Source organism: Camelus bactrianus, chromosome 19, assembly GCF_048773025.1.
Source record: "Camelus bactrianus isolate YW-2024 breed Bactrian camel chromosome 19, ASM4877302v1, whole genome shotgun sequence".
Taxonomy (NCBI): domain Eukaryota; kingdom Metazoa; phylum Chordata; class Mammalia; order Artiodactyla; family Camelidae; genus Camelus; species Camelus bactrianus.
In genome coordinates this window covers 7,523,895-7,540,104 of record NC_133557.1, presented here as the reverse complement: position 1 = coordinate 7,540,104, position 16,210 = coordinate 7,523,895, and the positions used below count along the sequence as shown (strand labels likewise).

At 57.9% G+C, this 16,210-nt stretch overlaps 1 protein-coding gene across 32 annotated transcripts; it reads right to left on the bottom strand.

Annotated features, from left to right (window-relative positions):
- Positions 1-119: 119 nt before the first annotated feature.
- On the bottom strand, positions 120-14,471 carry ADAM33 (ADAM metallopeptidase domain 33). 32 transcript variants are annotated; one of them, XM_045508552.2, is made up of 23 exons: positions 13,995-14,053; positions 11,690-11,769; positions 10,474-10,604; positions 9,230-9,306; positions 7,493-7,571; positions 7,223-7,390; positions 6,948-7,137; positions 6,647-6,712; positions 6,494-6,565; positions 6,178-6,344; positions 6,009-6,093; positions 5,778-5,920; positions 5,085-5,262; positions 4,882-4,971; positions 4,498-4,693; positions 4,252-4,360; positions 3,971-4,169; positions 3,800-3,877; positions 3,609-3,717; positions 3,382-3,529; positions 2,010-2,101; positions 1,767-1,819; positions 120-1,481 (listed from the first exon to the last, which is right to left on the bottom strand). In XM_045508552.2, exons 5-23 carry the CDS (start codon positions 7,525-7,527, stop codon positions 1,437-1,439), a joined length of 2,223 nt encoding a protein of 740 aa, XP_045364508.2. In that variant the 5' UTR covers positions 7,528-7,571; positions 9,230-9,306; positions 10,474-10,604; positions 11,690-11,769; positions 13,995-14,053; the 3' UTR covers positions 120-1,436. The 32 variants fall into 32 exon arrangements, 28 of the variants coding, with proteins under 28 accessions (XP_045364508.2, XP_045364512.2, XP_010971059.2 ...); XM_045508556.2 differs by having other exon boundaries at positions 7,493-7,568; XM_010972757.3 differs by lacking the exon at positions 10,474-10,604 and having other exon boundaries at positions 7,223-7,338; positions 13,995-14,233.
- Positions 14,472-16,210: the final 1,739 nt, after the last annotated feature.

Below are 16,210 nucleotides of genomic sequence, written 5' to 3'. Positions count from 1 at the left end.
TTGTTCATCGTGGGTTTTTGCATTAATTTTGATCTGTAAATATACTACGTTAAAATATTACTTATCTTAGAAAGTGACACAACACTGTAAACTAATGAAAAAAAAAGGAACACGAAACATCAAAAAATGTATATATTACTTCTCTTGATTACTTTTTTTGTGCCCAAGATAAATGCCTCATTTGTCTCACTCTAATTCTGGTTGTGTTCTCTTAGATTGCTCCCCAGCTGTTATGTGACCAGGCCTTGCTAACCTACTGGAACATGAAAGACACAGAGCCCATTTGTCCCCATCACTCTAGCCAACAGCCAGCCAACCCCAGAAGCAGACCCACCTAGTGACCAGCAGTTAACTGCAAACATATGAGTGACTGAAGCAAGTTGAATCACCAGCTGAGTTCAACCTAATTTGCCAATTCACAGAACTGGTTATTGTTCTAAGCTACTAAGTTTGGGGATGGTTTTTTTATGTAGCAACAGCTGGCTGATGTAGAATGTCACTCAGCAACTCTTGCATGAAGCAAGGGGAGAGAATAAATGGCCTCTCCGAGTGTCCAAGCGAGACAGGAGAGGTGGCACAAAGGGATCATTCAAGCTGGGCAACACCATCCTATGCACAGGTACATCTGGGGCCTGGCTGTCATCTGGGGCTCCATCCACCAGCCACTACCCCTCGTCACCCTCAAGAAGCCCCCATGGGTTTGAATTTAAAGACAGAAAAGACTCATAGGTCTCAGGGCAATATGTCTTTCTTCTGATTTCTACTTTGGTGTCCTTTCCAAAATGGCTTGCTTCGTCCCCACCCATGGAATGGAGGAGGAGCTGATTAATGTCCAAAGGGAAGGGGCCTCAGCAGATCCCCAGGCTCCTTGGAAACCTCACCTGACAACTAGGAATAGGGTGGGACTGAGGAAGCATCTGGGGGGAAAGACCAGGGGAGGAGGCAGGAAGGAAGGTCCCAAGGATTCTGTTTGTTTTTTCAGGGCCCAGGCTCCGGGGACGTGGATCAGTCTAAAGTGCAGGGCCCCTGGAGTTCTGGCCCAGCAGTCAGTGCCCTCCAGAGCTGGGTCTGGAGAAAGTGCATGCAGCACACCCACACCTGGACAGAGGCTGTGGGTCCAGGCTAGGCTCCCAGCATGACCCAGCCACCCCCGGTGACAGGAGGTCAGTGACTACAAGACCTTTGCTCCTGGGACTGATGGACTCTTGCTTGGGCTGGAGGGTGTGCCCTAGCCAGGCCTAGCAGCCCTGCAGAACAGGGATGGCACTGAGCAAATTCTGATGAGGCTCCAGGGTCCTGGAGTAGGTGGTGCAGAGGTAACTTGGAAGAAATGTTGTAGGTGCCTGAAGGTGCAGGAGGTCAGCGGACTGGCTGGCTCTGCCCCTGGGGACCCGAGTTCCTGGAGCAGCTGTCCTTAAGTCTTCTCATCTCAGGAGTCACCTTTCACCAGAGACAGGATCTGGGCTTTTGGACTTGACCTGCTGAGAATGAAGGGGGGAAGGGTCATGCCCTGAGGGCTGGGACCCCAGGCTGCAGGCCATGTGGCAGGGACCCCTGTCCTCCCTCAGTGAAAGCCGATGACCCAAGAAGAGTCGCAGCTTCTCCCTCCCCTGCCCCAGGGGCCTCCAGCATCTAGACAGCTTCTCCTGGAGGGCTCATTTCCAGAATAACGCAAGCTCAGAACCTCAGAGTGAGGGACTACCAGACGAGGGGCAACGGGGGGGGGGGGTATGGGTAAGCAGTGGGAGGTGGAGGCCCCCACCTACCTTGGCCACAGGGCACAGGCTTCTCAAGGTGGCTGCTGGGCTCTGGCAGAGTTCTCAAGGGGAGCAACAAGTGGAGGAAGAGTGCCGTGAACACAGGTGGCAGGAGTCCCTGGCAAGGGGTGGGGCACAGGGGCTTAAGGTGGTTGGGTGCTCAGTGGAGAGGAGGGGGCCTATCTGGAAGGAGGCAGAAGACAGGAGCCCATCCCTTCCCCTCTCCCCCATCTCCCACCGTGCTTCACTCACCCAGGGGCTGGGGCTCCCCAGTGGCTGTCAGGCCCAACTCCGTGGGCTGAATGCTGCCCAGAGGGTAGTCCCTGCATGGGTGATCTTTGGGCCTGAGCAGTGGATAGACAGCAGGAGACTGAGACCGTGACCATGAGCAGGGTGTTCTGGGGCTTCTTCCCTGCAGCTGGCAGCTTACCCCCAGCCCGAGCTGGGTGCCAGGTCACTCTCTCCAGCTCCCTTCCTACTTCCTCCTGAGAGGAGCCCTTAGGGTCTAGGATCCAGTTGTGACTCATGCTTTCCAGGGCCACCTCCTCTCTCCAGCCCTGACATTTCTCCCAAGCTCTGGCCCCACCCTCAGCATCCTCCAGATGTCAGCATCACTCAAGTCCCAGAGAGGGGTGGACTTCCTCCTGCCGTGGCATCTGTGTCTGCTCCTTGCCGTTGGGTGGCCCTGCTGCCCTCAATGATGCCAAGCTATGCTCAGCTGCTCCCGCCCCATCTCCCAGGGCCTTGCCCCTTCCGAAAGTCTCCTCAGGACCCCACCCTGGTGATGACATGCAGTCACTGTCCTCCTGCAGGCCCCCCATGCTGACATGCCAAGTTCTGCCCACCTTGCTCCTCTGCCCACAGACCCACAATCAACACTCACTTTGTCAAGGACGTCTCTGCCCACACCTGGGACCTGGCTGGTGCCCTGCCCCTGTCTGGGATGCCCTCTGCCCCCATCTCTAGCCCAAACCTTGCCCTCTCCCTCAGCTTGCCAGGAACACTCCCAAGGCTAGGCTGTATCGGATGTGGTCATAGGGGGCCTGCCTTGCACAGCGCCCAGTGAAGGGGCAGCCCTAGACTGACCATGCTTGGTATCATATAACCCCCATCCTAGGTCACGGAGAACTGGGTTAGGGGCAGGCCCTTGGCACAAGCACAGCCAGCACCATAGCTGCCCAGTGGTATGGAATGGAAAGATGTGCTGGGCCCAGCATTTGGGAAGTTGGAGGGGGTAAAATCCGAGATTAAGGCAGCGGAAGTGGCAGCGGGCTGAGAGCTCATGAGAGAGAAGCTGGAGAGGCTTGAAGGGCACAGTGGAGCAAGAATTGCATTATGAGCTGGTGGGAAAACAGGGCAAAGTCAAGGGTGAGGCAGCCTCTTGGTGGGAGAAACAAGAGACGTGGACAAGAGGTGAGGAACCACAGTAATGGGGGTGGGGGGAGGGTAGAGGGCCCTGCAGGGATCTACACCTTTGCTTGACTGGGAGGCCACTGAGGCCTTCTGCTTAAGGCTTCTTTCCATGGCCTCTGCCTGCCTCTCTGCACCTGAGGACCCCACCCTGGCTGCCCCAGGCCAGGCAGAGCTCTGAGGGACCGGAACCACCTAAGTCCCCAGTGCCTACCCACTGCACACAGGGTCCCTCCTTGAACCCCAGAGGCATTGCTGGAGACAGGGTCCTGGGTGCCGGCAGCAGCACCAGGCCAGGCTGGCCCCGAGGAGCAGAGGCAGCAGAAAGCTAAGGATCACCGCCAGCATGAAGGTGTCTTGGGCTGTGGAGGACAGGGTATGGCTGAGTCCTGAGGTGCACCACACGGCCCCTCCCCCTTCCCGACCCCCCCAGGGGCGCACTTTCAGACTGCACTGGACCACTGTCCACACTACCACCAAACCCCGACTTGTCACAGGAAGGCGGAGCCCAGCCTGGAGCACAGTGGCAATTATGGTTACTATTGCAAACCTGCAGAGGAAAGAAAAGTGGGGTCCTATGAGACCAGAAACATCAAGCCGCCTTCACCCCCGCCAACTTTCGGGCCACTCACCCCGTGGCCATGGCAAGCAATCAGGCAGAGCTCCAGCTCTCGGAAGGTAGCGTTCTGGCAGCGCCTGTCCTGGCACACCTATGGGCAATGCGTGCGCTTGTCAGTGAGGGGGCGTGATCCTTGGGCCTGGGGACTCAAGTGGCAGCGAGGGGTTGGATGGGCAGGGCTCACCATCTGAGGTCCACATTGGGTGCCTGACTCTACCAGGCCCAAATCAGGCAGGTCCAGCTGGGCACCAGGCAGCACGAAGGCACCCCTGCAGGTCACTTCGCGGCTGCCTAGGCGAACGGTGGAGTCCACCGGCACCGTGTGTGGTACCAGTGCGCTCTGCTCCCCGCCCTGGCACTGCAGTTTCCCACACTGTGCATCCCTGGGGACAAGTGGAGGGTAGTCAAAAGGCGTGGAGTTTCTCCCTACCCGCTTCCCCAGCTTCGCCTCCCTCCGCTCCCCACCTCTGAGCACAAGGCACGAAGCTGCCGTCGCTGTGCTGCCCACAGTTCCCGTGGGCGTCTCCTGCGGGGTTCAAGACCTGGAAACAGGCATCCGGGGCTGGGCGGGAGCCTGAGAAGCATGGGCGGGACTGGGGGTCAGCCCAGACCCGAACCACGCTCAGCCTGCCTCAGTTCCCCCGCCCACCTTCCCTGGAGTCGAAAGCGCGCAGACCCAAAGATGGGGGCGGAGCGCACGCGTGGTCTCACCAGGGCCCCAGAGCCGCTGGCACTGCTGCTCGAGCGTCGGACACTCGCCGTCCCGGCAGGCGCCGCGGCCTCTGGCGCAGGGAGTGCCGTCCAGTAGGTAAATGTCAGGGGGGCAATAGGGGGAGGTGCCCGTGCAGAATTCAGGGAGGTCACAGTCGCCTGCAGCCCGGCGGCATGGCGCGCCCGCGGGCTTCAGCTGCGCAGGTTCCCCGGGTGGAGGGAGGGCGGCGAGGCACAGAGACAATGGACAGTTAGAGACCCGCGCCGAGAGCGCTGATTGGAAACGGGAGAGCCTGGTAGCGAGGTCCACGCGAACACACGCACAGGGCAGAGCCAGCTGCCAAGACTTCCCCAGCCCTCACTCGGAGCCTTCTATGCCCTCACCAGGCAGCGGGCGCAGCAGTCCCCATGGGTGCACTGGGCCCCCGCACGCAGTGAGCAGTTGTGGGCAAGGCAGCAGGAGCCCGGGCACTCCTGGAGCCGGAAAGGCGAGGAGGGACCAGGTGAGGGTGCAGCGCCCAGACCTCCGGGGAGGGGGCGGGCGGGGGCCGGCCTTGGTCCCCTAGGGCCAGACCTTCGGACCTGACCTGGCCGGCGCCGCAGTCACACTCCTCGCCCTCTTCCACGAAGCCGTTCCCGCAGCGCGCCAGCGGCACCAGGAGCCCAAAGTCCGGCGCGTTGGAGAGGCACGCGCCGCCCCCCTTTCGGAAGAAGGCGCGCAGCTGGCGGCGGCTGCAGGCGCTAAATACGCGCGGGAACGGATGCCTACGGGGGGAGGAGGGTGTCGGGCATGCAGGGACCACCCCTGCCAAACTCTTCCCTCGGATCCCCTCCCCCCTACACACCAGTGCTTAGCCACACAGCCGCCCGATGCGCGGACTCCGCCCCAGCGACGGGTGGTCTAATTCTCTAGAGGGGGAGCTCTGAGAGGGTAAGAAACTGGCGTAAAATCACGCAGTGAGCCGGAGGCAGAAGGATGTGAAGCCAAGATCCGGCAGCCCAGGACCCGAAGTCGAATCCCCACCCAGCGCCCCTACCCCCTGGTTGGAGTCACCTCGCAACATTGTTCCGAAAGTAATTTCCATATTTGTGAGAATCCACTTTGCCTGAGTTTCCTCCGTTTAAGCCTCATAAACCTCAAGGAGGGTACTATTATCATCACCCCCATATTGCAGAAGAAGAAACTGAGGGATAGTCATTTCGCCCATAAAGATACAGCTGAGGAAGCCTGGGCCCCGCGGGGCCTCCCTCAGCCCCTCTCCCTCGAGCAGCGCCGGTACCCGGTAGCCGCTGCCATGACGCAGCCACCCTGCTCCGCCGCCGCCTCCCCGCAGCAGCCGTCCGGGTCGTGGCTGAGACCGAGGCTGTGGCCTATCTCGTGGGCCATGGTGGCTGCAGCGCCAATGGGGAGCTCCGAGTGGTCCTAGGAGACGTGAGATGATCACCGCGGGCTGCGGGGACCGCACCTCCCCGGCACCTCCCCTCCCCTTCCGGTCCCGGGTGGCGCTCACCGTGCTCACGCCTCCAGAGCTCTCCTCGCTGCACATGCCCTCGACGGGCGCCAGGCCCACGGTGGCGCCCCGGAAGGCGCGGCCCCTGTGGGAGGAGCGCAGCGTGACCCGGATGGCCGGGAGTCCGCGCCGCCCAGGGGGGACCCGCGTGGGGGTCAGAGGCACGCACGTGAGCAGCTGCGCCGAGTCGTGTGGCCGCCGCGCCCACAGCCCCCGGCGCCACTGCAGGAAAGCCCAGAGCGTGGCGTTCGCGTCTGGCGTGACGCGGCTCCGGTCCTGCTCGGTCCACACTTCCAGACCGGTCAGCGCCACCTGGATGTCCAGAGTCCTGAGAATCTGTGGACACAGCGGGACAAGGCTGAAACGGGTGATCTGCCTTGGTGCCCGTGGGAGCGCCCTTCTTTGCTTCCCTCCGTCCCCTCTCCCCATCTCCAAGCTTGTCCCTGTCACGCTGTCACCCACGGCTCTCTCCCCAATGACCCAACCTGATCCACATAGCTGGCGACCTCCAGAAGACGTTGTTTGGTGTGGTTCAAGTTCCGGTGCTGGGTCAAGAACTTGAAAGGCAGAGAAAGGGCGATGTGAGGGGCTGAGCTGGCCACATCCAGGCGGGCCAACCCCCTTGGGGCTCCTCTCACCAGGGTGTGGTCAGCCACTATGTACAGCTCCAGGTATCTCGGACTTCTGAGGGACTCCCGCCTCTCCTGGGGGGTGGCAGTGGTGACCCTGAGTGGCAGGCTGCTGGGCTTGAGCCCTGACCAAACTCAGTTCCCAGAACGCACAAAGTTAACGTTAAAATTCTCTTGAACTTGTTTCTTCAGCCTCCAAATAAAAATGTCAGGACAGGAGGCCCTGAACTGGGGCTGTGCATTGCTGTCTCTGATTTTAGAGGGCTGTGGATACTGCATGCCCACTCCCACCCCTACCCATGCCCCTGACCCTGATTTGGGTGGCACGAGAAAGTCTGGCCATGTCCCCTTTGTCCCCTGGGTCCTTGTGGCTACAGGATCCTTTCCAGCTGAGCAGCTGCTCCATCCGGAAGATCTTGTGGGTCAAGAAGTCCTCAGAGTCCCCAGCTGGCCAGGGATGCACATAATAGCTGGCATTGCTGCTGAGCATGATCAGGCCCCTAGGGTGCAAAGGGGTGCAGAGACAGGTATAAGGGAACTCTTTCCCTAGCCCCAGGCCCAGCCCCCTCCTCCTGAACTCCTCACCTCATCCCAGAACAGGTGCTGAGGACTACCCAGGAGTCAGGGAAGCCCCTCACACGCCCATGGTAGTGGCAATGATCCTGGAGAGCAAGGGACCCGGCCCCAAATCTCAGCCAGGTCTGAAGTGGGAGGGGCAAGAGAGAGCCTGGTGGGGGACTGAATCCAGCTTCTCTTTAGGAACAGGAGGAGAATGGGGGAAGTGGTGCAGAGGCCTCAGGGGGTGCATCCCCCGCACCCCTCACCCAGTTCTCAGAGCCCATGGAAGTATCTCACCGTGCGGCTGGGGACCAGCACCACTGGCTGCCCATCTGGTGTGTAGTGGGTTTCTGTGTATCCCGGGGCCAGCAGCCTGCTAGGAGGGGTTGTTGCAGAAATGACCTAATCCAGCCTTGCCTCCTCAAGGATGCCCTTCGGTCTTCCTCCCTGAATGCTAATTGAGTAGCTCTGAGTGAAGCACCCAAAATGTCTCTTAGGGAAGGGAAAGGAGTGACTATGCATTTTCCAGCTCAGAAAAATCTTGGGCTGGGGGAGCAAGATGAAGGGCGGGAAGGAGCCCCGGTGATGGCTTAGATGTGGAAGTGGGAGTGTGGGACACACCAGGGATGAGTAGAAACAAGGGGAAGGTTGATGGTCCCAGTGGGCCTGTGGCAGGCAGCTGGATCCACAGGTCAGGAGTGTTAGAGAGAGACTGGGCAGGAGGCGAGGAGTCAGGAGGCACTGCCAAGAAGGTGGGACTTGGAGTCAAGAAGTGTGGTGAACTTCCTAGGTGGCCCTGTTGCTGCCCGCCCTTGTTGGGCATCTGGACAACCCTCTAGGCCACCCCCGCCCACTCAAAGAGCCTTCAAATCTTCTCCCCAGGCCCCCAGATCCCATGTATCTCCCCATCTGTCCTTCAGCAATGCTCACCCACTGCTTCCAGAGAAAAAACAGGATCTACACCACTTCTGGCCCATCCTATCTGAGCAAGGATCCCCCTCCTCTCTTTTTTCAGACCCCACTCAAATAATGATTCCATCTTCAGGCTCCATCTCACCAGGATCCTTCCCACCAAGATGGGAAGTAAATCTCTCTAAAGAAAATCTTGCCCCACCTCACCTGGACCTCTTTACCCCCAGACTGCCCTAAAATCTTGTGACGCCTGCTTCTGCACTTGCCGGTCTTTCCTCTTTTCTCCAGCTGTGCTCCCGCACTCCATGCATACACTCAACCCTAGGAGGGAGGTGATGTAATCACCCCATTTAATGCATAAGGACATCAAATCCCAGAGAAACTATGATTAAACATGGTGGAGCCTGTCTGTTCCCAGTGCATGGGGGAGGATAAAACATGTAAAGTGCTTAGAACAGTGCCTGCAATGAAACAAGCACTTGATAAATGATAGCTGTTGAAAATGGTCTTAGACATGCACCCACCCAGCCCAGCCCAGCCTGCTCACTCACCAGCTCAAAATCTTTGGTTTTGCACCATCCCAGACACTCAGCACCACATTGGCCTTCTGTGATTCGGCCCTACTAGGACTCCCCAAATTTGTTTTCCCCTGCTCCCTTCCCTCCAGATGGAGACTCCCCAGGCAGGCCGAATTGCTGCCCCCTGAATGTGCCTGGATGTTAGTAGCCACTGTACCTCTGTCCCTGCCATTCCCACAGCCTGGAGCACCCGCCTATTTTTGGAATCCATCCTGGATTCTCTTTTGACTCAGCACACCCCGTGAGCACCCACCAGGTGATGCTCGTTCAGTCTTGGCAGGAAGCAGACAAGATGCTCCTGGGGCTGGGATGAGAGAGGTTCCCACAGCAGGGCTGATCCAGCCTCAGTAGTCTATGTCAGTCTCAAGGGAGCCAGTCCTGGGCTGGCATGACTCTCCCTGTCACCTGCACCTCCTCCTCTGGGGCCCTCGTCCCATCCAGCCTCCCTCTAGGGTTCCTGACAGTCCTTGCTCCCAGCACCTATCCCTCCCCAGAGACAGAAGCTATTCTTGGCTCCCAGCCCCATCCCAGACCTGGTACTCACTGGTTCTTCTCCAGCTCGAGCAGGAGCTCCCGGCCTTCAACCTCCAAGGCCACCAGCCCTTCTTCTAGCTTCGAGACCTGGACAAGAACGCATGCAGGGCTGAGAGAGCAGGCATCTTGGCCTCTTGCCTGCCAGGGAGCAGGAGGGGTATGGAGCTGGCTGGTGAGGGAGTTCACGGGGGGAGCACAGGGGTATGGGGTGGCAGGCCTCCTGCTTGTCCTGGGGGGTGTGGATGAGTGTGGGGTGAGAAAATGCAAAGATGTTCCCAAACTCGGAATGTTCGTTGTCCTGTCAGCAGCCATTTGACAGAGCCTGCTAGGTGCACATCACATCCCTCCTGGAGAGACAAGAAGTCTCAGAGAGGTGCCAAGCCTTGCCCAAGGTTACTAGGCCCTTCCTGTGGCCTTCCCTCCACTTTCATGCCCAGAAGCCTTTCTCTATGCAGGGAAGACGGTGGGGGTCCTCAAGACAGGGGAGAAGGGGGCAGCTGCTGCTCCAGCCTCCTCACCGCTTCTCCTTTCCATATCTTGCTGCTTGCTCCCCACTCCCTGTAAAACTCAGACTTAGTACCTCCACTTCCACTTCTGATAAACTGCACCCCAAGTTTTCCTATGCCTCTAGCAGGCTCACCACACACCAGCTTCATTAAGCCCCTGAAGTAAACACTGACCTGCAACCCAGGCCGAGAGAAAAACACTGGCTTTCTCGGCTAGAGGTCAGGAGGGCGGGCCTGGGCCTGGGCCTAGGCCTGCCCACCCACCCTTCCTTCCCTCTACTCTCTTTGCTTCTTCCTCTCTTTAGGGATTACCACATCTGCCCCTTGTCCACTCAGCCTGGCTGGGGGCCCAGGGCTGGAGCAGGCCTGGAGCCTCCTGAAGAGCAGCTGTGTGTTTGGAATGCTGGCCTCCACCCCTGTTGGCCCTCCCCTTTTATCCCACAATGTATTGGGCTGGGCCCCAGGCCAAGGGGCCCAGAGTCTTGGGGAGACCCTTCCTCTGCAGGTGGGGAGCAGATAGTCCCCTGCCCCAGCCAAAAGTCCCCCAAGGCCCCAGGCATGAGCTCATGTGGCTGGAATGCCACTTGTTTTAATTGGAAAAAGGTTTGCACTGAGGAAAGGCAGCAGCGCAGACGGAAGGCTACACCCTACCCCGCCCGCACCCCTCTCTGGGTCCCTGCACCCACTGCCGTCCTCACTTCTTGCCCTCTTGGTGACCCTGCCCCTCACGATGCAGTCCATCTCCAACCTGAAATGTGGGTGTTTCCTGCTTCCAGGACGGGACTCCCGGCCACTCCGTCTGCTGTCTTCAGCTTGGCAGGCTTCACAGGGACAGGGGCCAGCAAGCGGGGAAAGCAAAGCCCCTCTGGCATTCCCCTCCTGGTCACAGCCAAGGCCAGGCGCAGAGGGAGGGCCATGGTCAGGGGGCCTCAGCGTGCGCCCCCTCCCCCCCACCTGTGACATCCAAGAGAGCAATCTCAAAGCTCCAGCCAGTGCTGTGCGGACCACTTAAGTAGGGGCCCCGAGGGTTTGGGGGACCCAGTGAGGGACCTAGGCTGGGAGTTGTCGGGCCTGGTGGGGGTGAGGGGGTTGTCCCAGCCTTCAGGGCAGGGTTTGTCTGCCTTCCTGCAGGCTTGGACAGTGGGCTGTCCTCTCCTTCCTGACAACTCAGGATGACGATGGCTCTCTAGACTTAGGGGACATTGGCCAATGGTTTGAAGTCTTCCAGACCTTAGTAGGTCTCAGGCTTCTGGGTTACAGAGCTGTGTGACCTTGGGCAGTTTCTCCAACCTCTCTGGGCTACAGTTTGCCCCTCTGTGAAATGGGCATACAAAGGCTGCTGGCCTTCTGGTTTGCAGCACAGCTGTGTGGCACATATGGATGGGGGCAAGGTGACTCTGAAAGTGTGTGATGTGTGGGCGTTGGGAGGAGGCTGGGGCAGAGTGTCCAGGAGAACCAAAACGGGGCAGGCTTGCATCTGAGGGCACTAGGAGAGCAGCTACTGGGCAGAAGTGGATCCCACATGAGCCAGTGAGGCTGAAGTTTCAGGCCCCTCCATGGCAGGATCCTGGAGGGGACAGCAGTGAGTCCACAGAGTCACATGTTCTAGTAAACTTTGCAAAAGGAAGATTTTTTGGTGTTTTCTTAGAGTTCCCTGAAAAGCTCTGGCCCCACCTCTGCTTGATGGAGTGGGGATGGCCCAAATAATTCTGGGAAGAGAGGGTTAGGAGGAGGTGGGGGAGAAGAAGCTAGAAAATGACTTCCATGTGTTCAGGCTCTCTCCATCTCAATGGCTCTCACCCCCACCTGCCAAGGCTTCAGGGAGAGCCTGAAGGACTTGGGGGATCTAGGGACCCCAAGAAAACTGCCAAGCTGAAACTTGGGGAGTGGCTGAAATTTGGGGAGTGGCATAGGGGCCGAGAGACCCTGGGCATCTGCAGAGGAAGGGGTGACCTGGCACTGACCAGCTCTTCCAGGGTGACTATGTGCCAGGGACGTCCATCCAGGATCCAGTGTCGGATGACTGGCTCTCCAAAGGTGTTTCCTAAAGTGAGGACAGAGCACAGGGTGAAGGAGACCTGAGGGACATAGGGAAGTTGGGGACAACAGAGAGAGAGAGTTACAGGATGTCAGCAGGGAGGAATGTGAGACTCCATCTTCAATACTCAAAGGTTTAGCCTGGAGAAAGTTGGCCACCCATGGGGCACCCTTGGAACTGAGGAGCCACCAGGGAGGTGGCAGAAGAGAGACAGAGGAGCCTGGGAGGAACAGTTCAGCTGGGAACTTGGGAACCCCACTGACTTTATAGGGGAATTTGGGGTCAAAAATCACAAGGAAGAGACCAAGGCCTCCAGTGCAGAGGGGAAGGGAAATGGGAGGCCGCTTTGGGTATTTTTAGACTGGGCAGCAGATGCCTTTAGGGTGAGAAATCCATGAAAAATGGATGCCTGAGTCTCCCCTACCATCTGAGAAAAACAATAGCCAGATGTTGCCTTGGGAGGCCTATCTTGCCCAGAGCGCCCCTTGGGGGCTTCATGCTCAAGGCAGGGTTTCCAGGGATCCTGGCCCAGAAGCCCCCTCCTCAAATCTTCAAGGAGGGAGTTGTTTGGGGGACAACTTGAGTGCTTTCAAGCCAGGTATGCTGAAGGAAGAGGCTCCAGGAGGAATACCAAAGCCCAGCATTACTCAGGGGGTGCCTGGAATGCTCCCTCGGAGTGATCCCAGAACCCCCGTGGGCCCCAGCAACTCTCACCACTCCCGCCCTGCAGGATCAGAACTCAGGCTGGCCTGAGCCCACAGGCAGTCAGTCCCTGGGGAAGCTCAGCTCCCCAGAACTCACAGCTCCCCAACCCCCACCGAATCCTGGCCCCAGTCCTGCCCAGGCTGAGATGGCTGCCTGTAGAAGTGGCTCAGCTCCAGCCAGGCCACCCCAACTCCTTTCTCCTTCCCCATCTCCTCCTCCAGATGCCATCACCTGGAGGAGCATCCAGGAAGTCCCCTTCTCCCATGAAGCCCTCCCTGATTGGGTCAGCTAGTTGCCATCAGGTAGGTGGGGGGTGGGGTGAGGTGATGCAGGGCCTTGGAATGGAGGCTGAAGGACCAGTGTAGGGAGGGGAGGTCTCAACCCAGAGAGGACTTAACTGGGTGTGGAGAACCATGTCTAGCTGGTCCTAGGTTTCCCAGGGTGGAGAGGGGAAAGGGTGCCTGTGTGTACGTGTGAGTTGGGGGTTCTCCTGGTCCTGCGTGCACACATGATGGTCATTGGCACCTTGATGAGGGACAGGGAGGCAGAGGTGGAGCTGTGACTAGGTGGATGGGAGTGGAACCTGGGGGAGCCAGTGTGGTGTTAGGAAGCACGAAGCCCCTCTCCACTCCTCCCACAGGTAGTGTCATCCTCCCCTGACCCCAGGCTGAAGAGGAGGGAGCAGTGGAATGCCTGGGGATCATCCCCAAAGGCACAGGGCTGTTGTCCCTCCCCCTTGGGGCCCCAGAACAGATCAGGACCCCATCCCTGTTGGGGCCCCCCACCCCACCCCTCACCCCCACGCTGCACTCCGGAACCCATTGCCCTCAGGCCACCCGGCCATTCCTGCCTCCTCCCTGGTTGCCCTCCTAGCCCCGTCACCAGGCACTTGATGTACAGGGCTCAGCCAGTCCTCCCACCCATTGGGAGAGGTTTTCATCAACTCCATCTCACAGAGCGTTTGGAGAGATCACCCTGGGAAGAGGAGCTGCAGTCTCTCCCCAGGGCCTGGCTAAACAGGCACCTTCTGTTTCAAGTCGTTTCTATCTAACCAAACAAGGCAACAATATAAACAATATACACTCTGGCCCACGGCCCTGGGATGACGGAGTGAGCATGGGATGATGCATTAGTGTGGAGACCACAGCTGGTCCCTTAGTGTGAGGGCACAGCGGGGACTCCACGGCACCAATAGTCTAGGGCTTCCTGGAGAGGGGAAGCCCACTGAACCTTGCAGGATGGCGATGCAGGAATTCTCACGCTGGCGGAGGGGGCCAGAGCAAAGAATCCAGAGGGGTTTGGGGGGGCTGGACAGCTGCTCAGAGGGGAAGGGGCCCTGCCACTCTGCTTCGCCATTGTCACAGGGTAGCTGGGCAGAGTGTGCAAGTTGAGAGTCCCTGGGCAGTTCCCACGCAGACCCTCCCAAGCCCTTCCATGCCCTGTCCTGGCTGCACGTTCCCTGGGATTTCAGACCCTCCAGTCCTGACAGTGACCTCGCCTACCCCTCGGGGAGCACTCCCACTCACCTTGAAACGCCTCGGCCCCCCACATTGGCCACGGTAGTCGCAGTAGCAGCAGCAACGGCAGCCCCAACACCAGCGACCCTCGAGCTCTCCGAGACCCCGGGCCCATAGCTGCGAACGCCTCGCTTCTGCGGCTCCAGGCTCCTCCCCGGCTGGGTGGCTGCCGACCCACGCCCAGTGCAGCCGGCACTCCGCCTCCGGACCCTCGGGTGCCCGGCTCCCGGCCCGCACCCTCTCCCAGCGTGACCCCGCACCGTCCCGCCTGCCTGAACCACGACCGCGGCCGATCCGTCCCGACCCCAGCGGGCGGGGCCCGACCTCGTGTGCCCTCAGGGAGCCCGGACAACCCTCCTGCCCGAGTGGTCCAGGGGGTAGAGCTCTGCGGGGCGGGGCGGGGGCGGGGCGGGAATCTGTGCGACCATCTAGGGAGATCCCCTTCCCCAACCGCGCCCCTACCCGCCCCATAGGTTTCAGAGCGCCCCCTACTCGTGGGAGTGGAAAGTGAACATGGGGCAGGGACCCTCGGGAAGGGCTTTTGAGGACCGCAGCGGGGAGGTGGAGAGTGGCCAGGGATAGGGGGCCTCCTGTTGCTGCTGGGGTCTGCCCAGGAAGCGCCCCTCCTGGGGCGGACCTTTGTCTCCGCCCTGCCACCAGTCCTGCCCCGGGGCGCCCTGGTGAGAGACGGAGGGAAGTGCCCCTAGGAGAAAGGAGGCTCCGGTGACAGCGATAGGCAGATGCGGCCAAGGCCCCAAACTAGTCTCAGTGCTCAGTGGCCGCCAGCCCCCGATACCGAGACGCGCGGGTGGTTCGGGAGGGCGAGTGGAGGCTGCGGTCCTGCGGGCTCCGGGCCCCTCAAAGGCGAGGCCGCGGGACAGGCGCGCAGGCGGGGGAGGGGCAGCCCTTTGTACCTGGCTGTGGCCAAGGAAAAGAACGGCACAAAGCCAGAGATAACCAGACATGGGGGATCCTTTCAGCCTTGGTGACATCTGTTTCTAGTTTTAAAAGATGTGTTTGTGTACTGAGTAGTAAACTAGGCTAGCGAGTAGCAAGTATTCCCACAGCGAGGAGGTTAGCCTTTAAGCAAATCTACTTTTTTTTTGAGAATTCAAAATGCAGCAATTCAGTTAGTAAGAGTTGCAGCAGTTGGGATTGCTGGAGACCTAGCTGGCCTGATTTAAACATCAAAAAGTATGGTGAGATGTTTAGGGAACATCCCTCCCTTTTCTGTCTCCATCCTCTCAGACCCCTCACTCCCTGAAAGCTATTATTGGCTTCTTGTATAGGCTTTTAGATTATATTATGCATGTCCAAGACAATATAGACATTTTTCTCTTATTAGCATTTTCTGTGCCTTGATTTTTTTCACTTAATATACCTTGGAGGGCCTTCTTATCAGTGGTCTCATTAACGATATTCTTATGATTAATATTATTATTCTATTATTATTACTTTGAATTTTAAGATTAACTTTATTATGGTATAATTTACATAACAATAAAATGCACCTATTTTAAGTGTACAGTTAGATGAGTCTTGATAAATGTATACACCTGTGTAATCACCACCACAATCGAGACAGAACATTTTCATCACCCCTCAAAAGTTCCCCTGTACGCCTTCCTAGTCAAACCCTCCCAGTCCTAACCCCAGGCAACCACTGAGGTTCTGTCTATAGATAAGATCTGTCTATCCTAGAATTTCGTGTAAACGGAATCATAAAGCATGTACTCTTTTGCATCTGGTTTCTTTCCCTCTTTATGTGTTTGAGATTTGTTTACATTGTTTCACGTAGCAGTCTTTTGTCCTTTTATGATGCTGAGTATGATTCGTGTGTGAGGGAAGCACAGTTTCTCTCTTCTCTCCAGTTAGGCATTTGGATTCTTGTCCAATTTGGGCTCTTCTAAATATGGCTGCAACAAATTGCTATGTAAGCCTCTGTATGAACCTGTTTTCATTTTTTACCTGTAAATACCTAGAAATAGAATTTCAGGGTCATACAGAAAAGGGCTTATTTAACTTTCTAAGAAACTATCTTCCAAAGTGGCTGTACCATTTTACATTCCCACCAGCAATGTCTCGGCATTTTCTTCATAACTCACCAGCATTTAGTGTTGTCGACCTTTTAAATCTTAGCCACGCTAGTAGGTACGCAGCGTCCTCATTATTTTTATTAGTTGAATGCTGTCATTTATTCATACAGTCTCCTCGTGGGCATATAA

Bases quoted from the DNA above. Each gene is read 5' to 3' on its own strand.
- ADAM33 (XM_045508536.2), bottom strand. From the start codon at position 14,456: ATGGGGCGGGTAGGGGCGCGGTTGGGGAAGGGGATCTCCCTAGATGGT. The intron at 5,921-6,008 runs GTGAGCGCCACC...CACGTCTCCTAG, and splicing joins GCTCTGGAGGCGTGAGCACG to GACCACTCGGAGCTCCCCAT. The intron at 4,972-5,084 runs GTCAGGTCCGAA...TTCCGGCTCCAG, and splicing joins GTGACTGCGGCGCCGGCCAG to GAGTGCCCGGGCTCCTGCTG.